This window comes from Eutrigla gurnardus, assembly GCF_963514095.1.
Source record: "Eutrigla gurnardus genome assembly, chromosome: 20".
Classification (NCBI taxonomy): Eukaryota; Metazoa; Chordata; class Actinopteri; order Perciformes; family Triglidae; genus Eutrigla; species Eutrigla gurnardus.
The window spans coordinates 11,838,198-11,855,773 of NC_139931.1; the positions used below are offsets into that span (position 1 = coordinate 11,838,198).

General features: G+C 41.8%; 2 protein-coding genes across 2 annotated transcripts; both read right to left on the reverse strand.

Annotated features, from left to right (window-relative positions):
• Nucleotides 1-8,792: 8,792 nt before the first annotated feature.
• On the reverse strand, nt 8,793-10,755 carry ndufa4a (NDUFA4 mitochondrial complex associated a). Its single transcript, XM_084037581.1, has 4 exons — nt 10,603-10,755; nt 9,774-9,862; nt 9,471-9,531; nt 8,793-9,086 (listed from the first exon to the last, which is right to left on the reverse strand). Exons 1-4 carry the CDS (start codon nt 10,642-10,644, stop codon nt 9,030-9,032), a joined length of 249 nt encoding a protein of 82 aa, XP_083893707.1. The 5' UTR covers nt 10,645-10,755; the 3' UTR covers nt 8,793-9,029.
• Nucleotides 10,756-12,051: 1,296 nt separating this feature from the next.
• slc35b1 (solute carrier family 35 member B1) lies at nt 12,052-17,171 on the reverse strand. The gene is made up of 10 exons (XM_084036486.1): nt 16,996-17,171; nt 16,655-16,917; nt 15,699-15,802; nt 15,480-15,610; nt 15,339-15,369; nt 14,785-14,945; nt 14,537-14,663; nt 13,481-13,587; nt 13,190-13,343; nt 12,052-12,707 (listed from the first exon to the last, which is right to left on the reverse strand). The coding sequence occupies exons 2-10, from the start codon at nt 16,777-16,779 to the stop codon at nt 12,655-12,657; spliced, it is 993 nt and encodes a 330-aa protein (XP_083892612.1). The 5' UTR covers nt 16,780-16,917; nt 16,996-17,171; the 3' UTR covers nt 12,052-12,654.
• Nucleotides 17,172-17,576: the final 405 nt, after the last annotated feature.

Below are 17,576 nucleotides of genomic sequence, written 5' to 3' on the forward strand. Positions count from 1 at the left end.
TGCACTGATCACTCGCTCGTCTCTTTACGTGACCAGCCATGTTTCCGGATGATTCATTCGTATTTGCACAGAGAAGCTGTGTATAACACACGTGGCACACTTTTAGTGACAAAGTGCACTATGCCTCGACTTCAAATAAAAAAGCATATAATGAAAGCAATATGTGCGACGTCATCTGCATGTTTTCTTTCGGTAAGCCATACACCAACTGGTGTTCCCTTTAAAACCCATTCCAAACATACAGCAAATATGGAGCAAGCTATTCAATTTGATGTGTTTCCCTTTGAAGGGAACTCAAGGGATGATTGTGATGATAGAAGTGGTAAATCTTCAGAAGAATGCATCCAAAAGGAAAGTGTGTCAGTTCAAATAAGACAGATTTCAACCAAAATGAGACATACAGCATAGTGTCGATCCTGTGTTTGTTTTTGTTTTAAAATGTGAAAGCGTGTCGTGTAGTAGTCGTAGTGTCATCCAGAAAATTAAATTCAGTTAATCTCGTTTCACTTAAGACCTTTAAAACTTATATTAATACAGTTTGTCTGTTTATGGCAGAGCTCATTTCACATTTGTACATTATTTCATAAACCGGAGGCTACATCAACATTAAGCAAAGATTTTACGTCCTATATTTAATGTGAGGCACCATACAACAACACCAAATGATCCTGTGTTGAAATTATAGATCTAGTTTAATTTTGCCCTTTTGGTTTTATTGTTTGTCTGTTCTTGAAAAGAACGTTAAATCTGACATGAATCTGATTTAATGTTACAGTGTGGGTATAATTATATTATGGGACAGACGAAAAGCTCTCCAGTAGGCTAATATGCCGGCGGTTGCTGCCGGCTCGACTTCAAATGGGAGCCAGTAGGCCTAATTGGCTACACACAGCCTAATCAGACTTGCTGGATTGTCTTGCTTAACATTTTATCCCCATCCTTGTATCAATTTTCAACTAAATTAGCCCAGTCCACCAGAGATGTAGCAGAATTAGGCAGGGGGAGAGGAGGGGCTGCTATCACAGCGCTTCACTCCACCATTCACAGTCTGCCACGGTGAAGGCTGCACAGTGTGCTGAATGGTAAAAGAGGAAAAACCGTGTGTCCTGTGTTACATGTTCTTAATGTGTCAAAAGAGTACTGTGGTCCTGCATTGCTGAGACACATTTAGAGAGGTTATACCACCCCCTGTAGGCCCGCCATTGCCATGTACAGTACATTCCTGGGCCGGGACAAGAGTTTCGGGGGCCTGAGGCAGACCCCTCTCCACATTGCATGTGCATGGGAGGACCTCAGCCAGGCTTGGTGCCCTGCAGAGATCCACAATGAAATAATCAATGGCATTTTAAATTGCCACGTTAGCACAGGCTGGGAAAATAAAGCCCACGGGGGGCTCAATTATTTTTTTCAAAATTATCTTTAAAAGTAGATTCACAATTCAATAACACACGGGTGAAAACAAGGCGATGAGACACATTAACAGAGTGGATTTTACAAGCTAAAATCATTCACAAACAACAGTAATACATGTTTCCAATAATTTATCTGACAGTTCAGATAGTTGCCTTTAACAGCAAAGGGCTTTGGCATAGGTTATAAGAATATGATCTTAAGATTATGCCACATTGTGACCAAATGAAATTATTTAATTAACATTTCCATCCCACTGAATAATCAATTCTCTACAAAAATGAGCCCCAATCGTGGATAAAAGAATACATGTCTGGGCCATATGACACATCTGCATCATCTGCATCCGTACTGTTGATTGAATCGTTTTCTAAATATTTGCTAAATGTACAGATTAAATACAGCAGAAGCAGCAGTTGTAGTATAATACAGGAGTAGTGCATTCATACAGTGCTTTACGTTACATGTCAACATTCACCTATTCACACACATGCAGGGTGCCACCTGCTCATTTCAGCATGCAGACTGGGGATCGAACTATAGATCGGAGGATGAATCGTCCTCTGAGAACCCCTTGTTTAACAGCGTAGAATAATGTAGAAGTGTGTAGAAGTGCTGGGCCATACTAACACCTAAAAGAAGTGTGGACGTTGGAGGAATGAGTGAGGGGAAGGGCTGAGAGGAAAGTAAGAGAGGCTGTGAGCTGTCTGAACGGCGATGACGACGAGAGAGGAAAGTTGCCTTGGCTGTGGGCAGATGCTGGTTGCCTCGCCAGCTGGTGGGGGGTGGGCCCACCTGTCTCTGACTCTCCCCGTCTCCCTCTTCCCGACTGTGGAGAAAGCGACAGATGGAGTCCGAAGGTTCTGCTCCGGCCCCAGCGCTGTTTCTTTAGTCTGCCCAGCTCTCCCCAGCCCGAGGGCACCACGCCAGGGGAACATGGGGGCGGCACCCGGCATCCAGACCTCCAGCGCCACAAGGGTCAAGCGCTTACAGAGAGGGGTCGTCCCTCCGACTCTCGCTCCCACAAACGCTGTGCTGCCTCCCCGTGGGCGTGTGCAAGCACTGCATCTTTGCTATGAAGTCCTGGCTGAGTGGAGGCATTTCTTCATTCCGACAAAACGTGCCCTCTCAAGGTCTCGCAGCAATGCCAGCTTTGAAATGATCAAGACTGGAGGCTTCATGTAAGCGTCTCGTTTTTCAATGAGATGGAGAGGGAGAGTGGGGGGAGAGGTGCCAAATTGGATATGTCGCACATATTGATGTGAAAGCTGTGTTATCCCTAAGGAGTGCTTGGGATATATAGTGATGCGTGCGGACTGAGTGGCAGCACAATAAGGAGAGTATCGTGATGCATCGCGGAGGTCAGAAGGTTATGTCAAAACCCTAAAGTACCGAAGTCCATCACAGGGTGGTTTGGTGACCTTTATGTCACTGGTTTTGTAATAAATCAATGAATGGAGTCTCCGGAGAAACACAGACAGCTCATTAGGGATCCTTTAACAGGCAAGCCACCCACACCGGTTTTTCTACTGGACCTCCTATTAACCTCCCACTCATTTGTTTGTAACGATGCACACGGCTCTCGTTAAAAGGAGGCGGTCCAGACGTTATCATAGCTCCTTCAGACCTGTTCCCTATTATCTCTCCGCAAATTATTAAATTCTTCCCCGGTTTGGGTTTTCACCAGAATTAGCCTTGATATTTGTGTGCGTCTCTTTCATTAAGCTGAATTATGGCTAAGGTCCTCTATCCAGAAGCAGGGGCTGTTTCTCCTCCCAGCAGCCCACGCTGCTCCCAAAGGTGCCGTTAGAGCACATTAATGGATTCTCTGCCATTCAGGAAGAAAGTTATGGTTGTAGCGAAACCTTCCTTTCAGCAATAAACAAATCGGACCAAATCCCAAGGCAGTTATCGCTGTTTGAATAGGTTTCTTAGATCTGATGTTTTACTGTAAAGGAGTCTCCTTTAGGCTGTTTCTGTAGACTGACAGGACGGACGATTCAATGAAGACCCGGAGCACAAAGGGAGGGACAAAATTCCTCAAGAGCTCTCTGATGAACGGCATGGTACCATGGGAGATTGGTCTTTACTCATAGGAGGGGATGGACTTGGAAGTTTCTTGCAAAGCCTTGCAGTATTATAATACATTGATTCAAATGAAATTATCTGGAGATTTTCCCCTCCGCACGAAAAATGAAATGAGTTTTCCACTGGCCCAAAGAATTGACTGAGGGATGTGTAAAGGCAGTTCGGTATAATCCAGACCGACAAAGCTTCTCAATTATCACCGAACATGAAGTGAATCTAAAGAGACCAATTTTCGCCAAATAATCAAGCCATTATCATTCATGACTCAATCACAGTGGAATTTACCAAGCCTCTGCTTGCGCCCAGCAGTGGGGAAGGGAAAAAAAAAAAGAACAGACGTGTGAGGAAACAGAAAGGATGAAGATGGGGCTCGGACATGTTTGTTGCTCCAGTGGGAGCGGTGCTCCTGTGCGTCACCGAGGTTTGGCGAGATATGGGCGCGCCGCCATACCTGAGCCTGATTGAATGCAAATTAAATCTGGTTTTATCATTTCAACGGAAAGCAAAGAACAAGCGAAAAGGCACCGACAGTCTATTTAGTGGAAATATCCGTAAAAAAGATCATATCAAACGAGCATTCAGGGACATTTGGTGAGCTACATGTAATATAACTATACTAATAATATATAACAAAACATCATTTGTTCCGCTTTGACCTTGTTAGGAAAAGGATCAAGGAAATGTTTGCGAGGGATGATATATATTTTTGTGAAGTGATAACCCTGAAAGTGAAATTCAGAAAAGTGTGGATGAGGTGTGAACATGGTCCAAGGTCAATACGTGCTCAGAAAGTTGCTGCTTGCATCTTTCTCGAGAACCGCTCATCCAAACGTCTTCTCACATGGTGACACAGCACAATACACCTGCCATGACATAGTCGCATCCCCTAGCACTGCTAGTGTACACTTGGGTGCAAAAGCTCACACAAACGTTGACGGAGAACGAGCTGTGCCCAGCATGCCGTTAATAGGGGGTCCCTCTTAATATGCTACACAGTGCTAGACATAAAACACTACTAATAAATAATAAATCTATGTTGCTGCTCGGCCATACACCTGCCAAGTGTGAGGCCAATCAGATGAACGGTGGTTGAGATATTGATGGAGAGACAAACAGAAACTCCTTCCATCCAAAGTCAGGTGCTTTTATTTGCTTTCTTGCCGAGGCGTTGGATGAGGAGACTCATAAAGCATCTCGTAAAGCAAACGGGTCACCAGTTTGTCCTCAGAGGTTGGTGTTTCGATGCCGTTTGGATTGTTGGTGGTGCGGTTGGTGGTGTGTGGATATGCTGTTTGGATAGCGTGTGGATGGAGTCTGGTTGCTGGTGTCAGCGTAGTTCTAATCAGCTGTTGGCAGGCGTATGAGCGGGCGGTCTCTCCCCGCGGCGGCACCCCGGGTCGAAAGTCGGTTTGAAGTTTAATGATGCCAGCTGCCAGCTCCACCAGGCTGTGAGTGCTAACGAGCTGGCACTGGTGGCGGACTGGGCCGCGGCGGCAGCACCTGGAAATGTAGCACACGTTTCAGAGGGGCGGGGCTCCACTGGGGCTGTTGAGGGGCCTGTTGGAGACCAAGGACGGCACCCAGAGGCCCACATCTCTTTGAAGAGCGCCCCAATTTCCATATTTCATTACGCACTGCTGACTGACAAGGCCCAGCCAGATGTTCTATTTTCAGCTATTTAAATTTTGACCTGCTTTCCTACCATGGATGCAAAAAGAAAAAAAAAAAACAGATTTCATCTAAACACAGATGCCAATGGTGATGGGAGCTCGGATCTAGTGTGTCTGCTAGTTTTTGCTACCATTCCTCATGTCTTCCCCTCCAAAGAGAACAACCACACGTTGCTCTTTAACTTACATAACCCTTTTCATTTGGGGGACAATCTATCCTGAAGCATTCACTGTCTTGCTCAAGGACACTTTAACAAGAGACAGTGATTGTTTCAGGGATCAAACCTGAGACCTTGTATTTATGAGACAATCTCTAACCAGCCAGCCAGCCCCAACGCTGAATTGGCTCCAAAGTGAGTGATGCACGCTCTGAAACACAACATAAAGTATGCTCGGACAGCTTCTCTGTCCCTGAGATCTCGGAGATGATTAATTCCTGTGGTATTCCCGTTGAAATGGCTGTTAAATTGCAGCGTCCTTACTCAATCCCTCATGCAAAAATACATCGACAACCCTGACCTTTTTGTGCATCTGCTGAAAAAGGCACTTTGTCATCCTGAGTGAGCAAGCTCAAGGATCAATGTGGTTCCGTTGGAATAAAACGTCTATGATGCAGAAGTAGAAGAAGTGTGTGTCCATGGGTGGACGAAACGGGAGGAGTGAGGAAGAGAGAGAAACTAAGGAAAAGCAGGGGTGGAACACAAGGAGTACGAAGGGAAAGTGGCTCAGAGCTGAACACCAAATGGCAAAAAAATAAATCAAAAAATAAAACATTGAGAAACTCGGAGGGAGAAAGGCTTTCACTCATTGCTCAATACGTCTCACAGCAGGGGAGGGAAAGCAGTTTATTCCTTCAGTAATGCATCTGTGAGTGTCTATGTCTGTGACTGAGGGGAAATGGAGAGGTAATTGAGAGGTAACTAAGGCATTACAGAGGCAATATTGACACTGAGATAAAAGTGGATGAAAGCACTGTTTTTTTTTACTTCTGAGTTCAGAATCCCAGTAAAATATGATTCACATAACAGTAATATAGGCATTGAAGAGAGTGTATTCATTTGTGTTCATGTCGTTAAACGTTTCTATTCTGTTGGTTTAACTGAAACATATTAAAGAAAGTATCATCTGCAGAGCTAAAGTTCAAGAGTCAAACCAGGAGTCGGAAAGATTAGGTGATATAATCTTTAGTGTTTCGTGACAAGAAGAGCTGTGAAGTGGAGGGGAAATCCAGTTCAGGCAAAAGCATGTACAGTATGTAGATGTTTGTTTAAAGACTCTCTTCTTGTGAATTAGTGTCTAAGAACCAGATAGTTCAGCAGTTGGTGGAGAGCCAAACAGAGCAAAAAGAGCTCAGATTTGAGTTGCATGTGAATGCTGTTTGCAGATTGCTGTGGTGCCCCCAAGTGGGCATGAAAAACAATACAGTCAGGTTAAAAGCAGCAAAACTTAAAAAAAAAAAAAAGGTATTATCAGAATTATTATTATATATTAATTATACTGTAGAGGGTGAAAAAATAAATTAAAAGATGCAGTAATATCAGGGAGCTAAATGTCATTTGTATTTCTGCATATGCATCCGAACACAGAATACTCAGATAAAAATACATGAAAAGATAACACAGGAGTCTGTGTCTTACATGGAATAGAAAATTACAATTTCCATATCATGCATGGAAATTCTAGTAAAAATGCCTTACGTTTATAATATAACATTTTATAAGTGAACAATATTACTGTGCAAGGGAGACATGTGCACAGATGTGGGCGTATTATTTATTATGATTATTTGTCACTCCTTCTCTTGCACACACTTTGAAACTCACTCAGGCTCTATGAAGATGCTTTAGCAGGGACTTTGTTGTCGAATGAATGGTGCAGGATTCTCTGCACTGCCTGTTTCTGGACTGCCTGAGCTTTGGCATGACCTTTAGAAGACAATTTGCAGCAGCAATCGCCGAGCGCCTCGCCTTACATTATTTTCCCTCATTATTTTTTCAATGTTACCTTTGCAGTGTGGCAGAAAAGGGCTGAATTCAACAGAAGAGTCAGAGGTCAGGAGGAGGGTAAAGATGCAGGTCAGATTGGCTCTACAGTTGTGTTCAGCCAGCATCCTCAGAGAATTCAGCGCCACGACGGCATTTGACCTCCGAACCCTCTGTCTGTCTGTCAAAAGCTGACCCTCGGTGTTGACTATTGACTGTAGGAAAGCTCCTCAGCCAGCAGTAATGGGCTGAACAGTGGTTTCAGAGTTTTAATGTCACGCAACAAAGCACTGAACATGGGCAAGGACAATTTATTTTCTCTGTACTGCACTATAACCCTGAATCAAACTCTCAGGTCAAATATGAAAACAAATAAATGTGGTCTTTATGACTCCACCAATTATTTTAACCTCTACACAAAACAGTGATCAGACCACCAATCTAGTCATTAGATTAAATGCATTGAAACCCAATTAGGAGCAGACATTCATGGTCCCCACAGGATGGATCCTACTTACTTTGCTGATACTTGTACTTTTTTATTGTGATTCCTGGTTGTAACTTCAATGTCTTGACATAAAGTTTGGTAAAGACGTTACACTGCCCTTTGGCAACCCTGTAACTTTCCATAGTGCCAAAGCCTTTGGTTTATGACTAAAGTGTTGTCATTAGTAGAAGCATGAGATAAGGCACAGCAACAGCATGTCACTTGCTTTTATTTTGCTTTGGTTAAGATGAAAAACCTCAAGTTACATCAAAAAATAGTTGCACTTGGGAAATTAAAGGCATTTCATTTTCAAGAACTAGTTCACCGATACTGCTGACTAAAGTCAATATTGTTCCAAAACGAAGCACTATTACACGTCGTGCCATCAGTTAATTTGAATTCCCCCAGATGAAAGAGATACGCAAGCGCTCCAGTCGTAGGGTGGGTGAAGATTTAGACGTGATCTTCTATTCAAACATGAAGGTGTCCTTGACATTTTCTGCACTGCGTTGGCTGCTCATCCTTGTCGCATTTTCCCCAAGCTGCATATAGGACAGTGCGACCTGTTGACATTTAAAAACTCGTCTGTCTGAGAGAGTGATGGCATTCTATAAAAGAGAAACGCCTCCACATGTCCTGCCACTGTTCAGTGCCACACGTTAATGTTATGGCTTTAAACAAACACGAGTCGACCTTTGCAGGGAGGAAGCCATGTTGTCTCATTCGTCCAACAGCATCTTCTGAAAGCTTGTAAAATATGTGCATCAGAAATAATGGGCAGCTGGCAGGCCTCATACACCGGACTAAATACTGATGAGATTTCGTCGTCACGTCTTCTGGACTGACAGCCGCCACCAGAGGGAGCCCACTGCTCAAATGTGACCAGGTTAAAGTCTGACCCAGACATACCGATAAGGTTCTGGACAGCAGCCAAGAACCCTGCAGTACATAACTCACCCACAGTTGGTTAGAGCAGGGTGAAATGAGGTGAAAGCATAGCCTATATAGTAACAGCAGTGCATGACATAACTGTAAACACAGTGCAGAGGTTGGTCTAGGTGGTAATGCAATATCCTTAAAAGTAACAATATGACCAAAGATCAGGAACATGGAAAGCAAAGTGCCCAAAAATGGAATCAGAATGAATGAAACCGGTACTTTTTTCTCTGTATGGAGAAGAAAGAATTTCTTCTACTTTATTGATGACCATTGAAAATGAGAAATAAAGAGACATGGTTTCCACATGACAACTGGATGCAATGAGGAAACTTAAATATGAATCAGTGTGCGGGTTATGCCTCTGTGTGCCTCCCTCAGGCTTGTGGAAGGAGTTCAAAATGGGACTGTGCGGATCAGCTCATCTTTGTGCTTTTGGTCCAGCAGACGTGATCTTTAGAAGTCAGGGCCTTCCTTCTTCAGTTTGCTGTAGTCGAGGTTGACTGCATAAAACTGAAATCACAAAACAACAACAAAGTCTTTTCCATATGAATCCCCTGGCAACAAAAGGTGAGATTTTTAAACTTTTTAAAGACTTTTAAAAATGTCTCGTAATAAAGTAAAATACTTCAATGTACAGAAAGTAATAGACAGAAAATGTCTATTACTTTTGTAATAATAGCATGAGTACTTAATGACTTTAGATCCGTTACAAATCAACATTAGCCAGATTAGTTAATCTGATTAATCCAATTGAAGGAATGATCCATGGCTCAGCAACAAGCCTGGCAAAGATCCAAACTATGATCCCTTAATTTAACCACCTACATTCTTCAGCACAGAAACATCCAGACTGTAACACAACAGGAGTATTAACATTTTCCTAAGAAGGCACACCTTGTACTGATCAGTTGGAGCCATCTTGTTCCAGGGCTCTGGGTTGTTCTTGCGATCCCAGCTGCAGGAGAAATCAGGTGAACATTATAAAAAGGTCAAATCAGGAGGGTCTGTAACGTGACACGGACATTCATAGGCTAGTAGTAGTAACATATTTAGTTACAATAACAGTCATCTTCTTTACCTTTTTCCCTTACCGGATCATCTGAATAGATGCAAGTTACATGTACAACCACCCCACCCGCCATTTTCGGAAAAGGGCAAAAGTAAAGAGGTACTAGAATAAAAGACTGGAGTCCTCACCACACATCAGGGTTTCTCAAGGCCAGGCGAGCGAGGTACATCATGGACATGGCTGCGCCTCCGCCGATGAAGAAGAAGAGGGGGATCAGCTGGAGGCAACAGACAGGAAGACAAGAAACGATCATTAACACAATGACTAAATGTCACATCTCAAGGAAGCACCTCCTCAGTAAACACGGCAAACCTGCTGACAGCTTTTATAAACAGAAAAGACCTGCTGGGGCAAAACAGCTTCAAAACTTACTGTAGAGTATTACTTCACTTTAATAATGTGATCACTCTGCCTCAGATTGTGTGCCCTCTAGACTACAGCTGCTATATGTTGATAGGCTAACGTTACTTGCCGTTATTACAACTTTATTTCAGGCAACACTTCTTGACTGAATTAATTTACTTAAGTCAAATAACAAGTTGTACATTAATAACACGTGTGGCTCGGAAAAGCGCCAGTGAGAGTAAACATCTAGATATGCTACTTGCTAACGCTAACTCGCTAACCAGTAGCATAACTTGCTATTTTCAGCCGGGCGGACCCTCTTCTCGGGGCTTGTGGGTGAAGCGTGACCTGATTTGACTCCAAGGACAATGTCACTCACTACGTTGGGAAACTGTGTATTACTCCAGAACTGATAAAGAGTAATAGTAGATTAAACAGCATTTCACATTTAAAAATAACTTCTCAAAGTCAGTGCGGTCAAAGTCAGACTACTAGCTAACGCTAACTAGTTAGCCTAAGCTAAGTTAGCAGAACAAACTCAAAAATGTCAACGCCGTTTCAAATATAACATTTAACACGAATCTTAGTTAAATATGAGCAGGTTATACTCACAGCCGGGTGGCTTTTGAGCTGTCTGCGCACTACGGCGAGCATTTTGATATCAGTGAAGCCCGGTGTACAGTAATAAACTGATTATGGAGAGCCCTGCCAACAACACTGCGCTATTTAATCGGTCGGAAGGTGAGGAAAGGCCGCTGAAAACACCAATGGGGTGCCAGACATATTGCCTGAAAGACGGTGGAAAAATATTCTTTATTAATTATTATGTGTACAATGCGGATATATTTACGTCTTATGAATGTAATGAAAACAGAGTAGTTTAATATGGATTCATCAATACGATGCTGTGTCGCTTCAGATTTTATTACCACAATGTGTTTTATTCCGGCAAGAAACACATCGGTTGTTATGTTGCTCCAATGGTCAGATTTCAACCCAAATATAAAACTAAATCCATACACACGTACCGGGCCGATGGTTCTCATTAATGAAATTAAACCATATCATTTATATAATGTGTATTTAATCCCGTTTCACAAAATTGAGGCTATATTTGATCATTTCATTTTCAATTCTACCTCATGCTGTATTAGTTACTCTTTGGACAATTAAACAAATTCAGCATTGAAGGAAAAATAAATAAAATGTCTATGTATGTAATTAATTCATGTTTGTGAGATGATGGAGATAACAGTAGACGTAGCTGCTGTCTCTATCATACTCTGACAGTAGGGGGCGCTGTTTGTCTCCATCAGATGAGAAGAAAACTTCTCAAGAAAGTCCATACGTATTTATCTTCAACCATAAGGAACTCCCCCCTATATAATTAATAATAAGTAGTAATATTATTAATATAGGTATGTAATTGTGCATTTTGGGCAAATATTAACTTTATAAATCAAATGTGCTCAGTTGCATCTGTGCTCCTTCTTTCAAAAATGTTGAGGTGTAGTGGTGGGAAAAGTACCTAATCTTTTACTTATGTACAAGTAGCAATGTCACTGTGTAAAATTAGTTATATATTACAAGTAAAAGTCCTGCTATCAGTAGCTTATATAAAAGTACATAAGTGGTAGCATAACATTATACTTCAGGTTATTGTGTTCATCGCTTTGATGTTTCAGGTGGTAAAAGTGGGACTTAATTGAATTACTTTACATACTGCTGGGTAACCTTGATCTTTAATCCATCAACATTTATTTCATTATATTGTGTATTGTTCTTAAGAACAGTATTTGAGTAAATGTACTTAGTTACTTTCAACCACCATTTAAGCAATACGTGTTAAAACTAGTTGGTAATGTAATTTTTAATTCCTTGGGTATAAGAGGTACATAAGTTGCTGGTGGTAATGACTTTCAGCATTGATTGTTGAACAATTTGTTTGCATTTTTCCAGCCATTTCCAACAAGCAACACCCAATCAGAGACAAGTATCTCTACTGCCAAAAGTGAACCAATCAAGTGAAGCCCATGTAATAAACAGAAAATTACCATGAAGTATTACAAATTTCCCTTTTATGGTAAGTTTCATTTTCATATTGTAGAAAATAAAAACAATTCAATAGTAAGATTGAACATGACACACTACATACAACCATTTATATTTTATAAATGACATGACACTTGGCTGATTGTTTGCCAAGAAATAAACTACATATGTGATAATTACACATATTCAAGCATCAATTTGTAAACCAAGTCTTACTTGGAGGCAAGTTCATGAGTAAAATGCTGGAAACATCTTGGGGTTCAATATCCATCCAAGGGAGGTGAGCTGGTTTCAGAAACATAGAGATTTATCTAATACAGTATTTTCCACCCGTGTCTTTCAGCCGGTCCAATCTTCCACAAAAACATGGTGTCTTATGGTAAAAAAAAAAGATGTTGAAGGCTTTTTACGGTTCATTCAGGACTTGAATTAACAACACACAGAAGTTGGACTCTCTTTTAAATACAGTTAAGATAAAAAAATCTGACCATACTTGAATGAATCATAGACACATACAGTGTGCCTGTACATGACCACTTGTGAAAATAAGATTATGGCTATAGAGTGTTTCCTTTTGCAATCTTTCTTTTTCTCTCGAGTGCCCTGGATGTTTTAATGCGTCGTCTTCTTGGGGGTTTTGCCGAATTTAGCATCAAATCCCAGACCTAAAGAGAAAAAAACAAAAAACAAAGCTGGATTAAGGCACAAAGAAAAGCATTGAAACACAAGTTCTTCTACACTCTGGATTTAACCAATAAAATTAACAATTTAACCAATAGAAACATTCAATAATCTGAGCATTCCAGCTTCTTCTCCAGATATGCCTGTGTTATATTTGCTGACTCTCCTTCAGCTTTAATCCCAATGCATAATTTACCACTCAACCAAATGGTTTGCGTAGGAAGCCCAAGTATTCCCCAATTGGACCTAATTGTTTGTTATAACAAACAATTACAGTAACCGTCTCGGGCTTCAGGTGAAGGCTTCAACCATGTTTTTGCACAAATTGGCTAGCGTTATGAGCCGTCATAGATGCTACAGTTATACACTGTTTTAAATGAGGAAAATTCAGGGTAAAAAAAAGCAAGTGAGACTGAAAATGAATCCAGACAGGGCAACGGAGCGTTGAACCAGAATAAACCCTCACCAAGGAACACCAGGATGGTGCCACACCACTGCATCATACTCATGACGTTGCCAAACAGAATAACGGAGCCGAGGATGGTGAAGAACTTCCTTGTGGTGGTGACGATGGAGCAGGTCAGAGGCCCAAAGTACACCACAGTCATGAAGATGAAGGTCTGGTAAAGGAGTTTAAAAATCAAAACACACATTAAGGAATTTGGAGCATTTCTCAAAAACGTTTTATCTAACTAAAGGATTAAGGAGGATTCTTCCAACATCACCCGTCATCTCATGCAAGAATACATCCACCCACCTGGCCTAAAGCACTGGTCAGTCCGAACAGAAGAATATTATAGATGATGCTTGGGTGCCGTTCAGTAAAACTTAGGAATTCCCACACCTCCCCAGTCGACAATACCGCTAAGAGAGAGAGGAAGGAAGCGTCAAAAGGAAGTGAACATTAATGCCATTTCAAAAACAACTCAGTTATTTTATCAGTATGTCACATATATTTGCCTTTTCCTTGGCACTGATGTGCTGAGAAAATCAGATCATTGTGTTCATAGTGTGGGCATATGGCGCCACCAAGTGGTGTAATAAAGTAACTGCAGTTAGATTAAGCCTTAAAATACCTTTATATTTTAGGAAATACCAGCACTTCAAAGCTATGAACTTGACATATAGCAGGTATGGTTTTTGGTATGTGCAGAAACTAAAGCGGAGGACCTCTGAAGGCGTTTTAATCCAGCCTGGAACAGAATTTATCACTTTTTGAAAAACAAATAAAGCATTTCTTGAGTGTAACACGGTCCATGAACGTCTAAAAGCGGATGTGGAAGAGAAATGGACATTACCTAAGAGATAGCAGGCACTGCCAATTAGTTTAGTTATACGAATGATAACAGTCTCTCAGTTCTCATACTGGCTTTGACCTTTTGATCTTTATCTTACAGCCCATTAGTGGCGAACCTTAGAAAGCGCCTCATTATATTATATTTGTTTTATGTGCCTTAGTCTTGAGAATATTACAGCAACCTCCCCACAGAACTGAGGGCTTTGAGGTGCAGGATTCCTTATCTATAAAGATAACACTGAACACTTTGCCTTGACTGAATTAATGAGTTTTTGGCTCCTGGGAGAATAGTGTTCACCTTCTCTTAAAGAGCCTCCAATGGAGCTTTTTTTTTTTTACTTGGATTCGGATAGTCATTATCTACTAAATCAAAGCAGCTATCCATTCTGAATGTATAATGAAAACACAATTAATTATGACATAACATTTTCAGTTTGGCGGCACTGAACCAGTCCTGGCACTTCATGGCACATATTCGGTTAGAAAAGAGTTTGGCAGAGAGCATGGTGGACTCACCCAGTCCCAGCACCAGAGTGGACCACATGTTGATGTTCAGCATCATGTGGTTGGCGCTCGTCTGGAAGCGAGCCCTCATGTGGTCCTGGGCCACACCGGTCAAACCGTCCAACGTCAGAGAGACCAGCTGGGACGAATTGAAACACAGATGTCACAATATGGCCACAGCAGTAAGACTCACTTTGGCAACACGTGGCAATAAATGGACTACAGGTGGAATGGATGGAACACAAGCGGTTTGAACTCACCAACAGAATCTCTCCAAACCCAAAAACATGGTCATCGGCAACAGCTGAGCTCTTGTTGGGTTTGTAGAGGAACAGCGCTACGCCGCTCACAATAAGCAGCACACACAGATACTTAGCCAGCGGGTACTTCTTCCTCAGTATTGTCACACCGAGGATCATCACTGCAACAACACCATGATGGACACTTTTTAGCCATGGATACCGGGGTGACACCTCCCAAAGGTTAGAGGTAATCCTACCCCGGATACAAAATGTCAAACCTTCATCCCTGGTAGTGGAAAATATGGATTCTGTGCGTTTCTATATGTGTAACAAAAGATAACGAAGCTGAGATAAGACTGTAACCTGCCATATGTGCTCTCAACACCACACATGTGAAAAGAAACTGCTTACTCAGTGTCCTTGACAGTTTAGAAAGAAACTTGCTTGTTTGTCAAGTACCATAAAGACATGGGGATGTACAGTATTTCAGCACTCCTTCAGGTTATGACGCTTATCGTATTTAACCCCAAATATTCAGCCCCCGTACAGTTTAAGATATGTATCAGATTTACCTGGTATGGGCTTGCAGGATTTCCCCAACACCTATCAGGACCAAAACATTTCATTAGGATACAATAGCACCAAGCATTAATGCATCCAAAAGAATCATGTTGACCAACTAGCTCTGCCTCATCTAAAAAGGGCAGACTCACCTGTGTGGGGTAGTTGATATACTGAAGGGCAGAGTTACTGGACACCATGGCTCCAAGATAAGAGAGGGAACACAACCCATAGAGCCAGCTCTTGGTGTGATCTGGCTTGGAGCCCTCAAAAAAAAAGATCACTGATGATAAAGAGGAAGATCTAGCGTCAGAAATATACTTGGGACTTTTGATTTGTTTTTGTGTCTCTTCTGTACAGCACATACTCACAGATCTTAGCAAACAGAGCACTGACAATGCACTGAATGAAGACCAATGTCCGGGCGAATCTGAACTTCTCCTTTTGGTCTCCCTGACCATAATCCCCTCGAGTGCTGGAAGAGTTAGAGAGACAACACTGTATAAAGTACAAGAGATCACAGGAAATCTGAATCTGAGACTGAAGTGGCCTGCTAAGGCATTCCTGCCCTCAGAAAGGAGAGAGCACAATGCATTGAATTGCAACTGACAGGGTGGGCTAATGCTGGTGACATTTGGTTGGGGGACCAAAAATCTTCAACAGTGTTGCTTTCTTGTTGGTGTCAAAAGGACAATTAATACCAATATCATTTAATAAAAACATATAGTGGAGGTCAATCATTTCAGTTTATAAAAAGGGCTGCAGCTTGGGTGAGACACTACTTTCGAGTGATCATTCTGTAACCAGATATGATCCCTGTCCCCAGTAGTGACTCGGGCAACAACATACCACCCGTGTCATGCCTCAGTATGTGACATGTAATAGAACCCGGACTGCCCTTACTTCATGTGCTTTTTCTAGAACTACAAATAACAATTATGACTTATCTTTTTTAAAGGGCATTGAATCAAAGCGTGAAAAATAATATATTTGCTGTAAACACATTACACACCCATTTATTTGGGATAATGAAACAATAGCATTAGTGAACTACGAATAGAGACCACCTGATTGTCCAAAATGCCTTTCGCATTGGTGAAGACAACTTTGTATACTTGGCATGTGATTGCAAAACGAATAGATTTAACACACTAGCACATGCCGTACATTGTTGTGGGTTACCTATATCTATATCAAATTAAAACTAGAGCTCGTATTAATTCGGGAACTGTAGACGTGCAAGCTAACATTAAACCAGCAGATTTTTGAATGGAGTTTGGTAGAGGACAGGAAAGACTGTGACATAAAGCAAGCAGCTGTTACTTACATAATCTCTTGTAATATCCCGTAGTAAAAGTAACACACGAAAACTCCGAGGAAGCAAACGATGAACCGTATCCGCATGCTGTCCCACATCGAGGGGACCCTCGCAGCTCCCTTTCCGGTAGCCATGCTATCGTCCTGCAGCCCGGGCAAGTTAATCGACACCGCTCCGCTCCCCGCGCCCCTCACACCGACGTCCCGCTCCACTATAGCCGATGTGACGAGCCCGGAAGTGGTGCTCGTGTTTTCAGCTTAGGTGTGGGGTTTCTGTGGTGGGTGAAAGGTTTGCCGTCAAACCTTATTGTGTCCAGTAACTGTTATTATGCCAAAGCTCTCTAGCGGTACCTTGAATGGTCTGGAGCTGCACAGTCCGGTATCATGTAATTTGTTGGTTTTGTATCATTGTTGAATCTAAATTTCTTCTCAGTCAAATGTCAAAAACGTCCCATTTCCAACCCGGCTGTCTGTTACGGTACAGTCAGAGTACAGTTCGTGTTTTCATGGAGAAACGAATGCCTCTAATTAGCGGGGAAAGCGGTCGCGTCAGGAAAATGGTTTAATGAAAGGACCTCAGAGGGGTCAATAGCGATGCCTGAAAATTCAGATTTTATTCAGTGTAATCTGACCATCAAGACCATACAAGTAAACGGCCTGCATTCAAAAGTGTGCTCGAGTGAAAATACAAAAGTATTCCTATTATAATACAGAAAATGAACGTTTCATGCATTATTCAGATTTTATATTACCGATAATTATTAATGCATTATTGTGTTCATCACTGTTGCAGCAGGGTGGTGCTCATTTTAATTACTTTTTTTTATAATCCATATGCTGGGTAGCCGGATATGTTTTCTATTAAGCTATTCTCAACCTTAAGTTTGATCATAGATCACTGTATAATTATACATCACTTACAAGATCATCAA

Excerpts from the sequence above, each read along its gene's own strand:
- slc35b1 (XM_084036486.1), bottom strand. The coding sequence starts at position 16,779 with ATGGCTACCGGAAAGGGAGCTGCGAGGGTCCCCTCGATGTGGGACAGC. Across the intron at positions 15,803-16,654 it reads GGGATATTACAAGAGATTAT|CACTCGAGGGGATTATGGTC; the intron begins GTAAGTAACAGC and ends TAACTCTTCCAG. Across the intron at positions 15,370-15,479 it reads ATATCAACTACCCCACACAG|GTGTTGGGGAAATCCTGCAA; the intron begins GTGAGTCTGCCC and ends TGGTCCTGATAG.
- ndufa4a (XM_084037581.1), bottom strand. The coding sequence starts at position 10,644 with ATGCTCGCCGTAGTGCGCAGACAGCTCAAAAGCCACCCGGCT. Across the intron at positions 9,863-10,602 it reads AGCTCAAAAGCCACCCGGCT|CTGATCCCCCTCTTCTTCTT; the intron begins GTGAGTATAACC and ends TGTTGCCTCCAG. Across the intron at positions 9,087-9,470 it reads CTCCAACTGATCAGTACAAG|TTTTATGCAGTCAACCTCGA; the intron begins GTGTGCCTTCTT and ends TTGTGATTTCAG.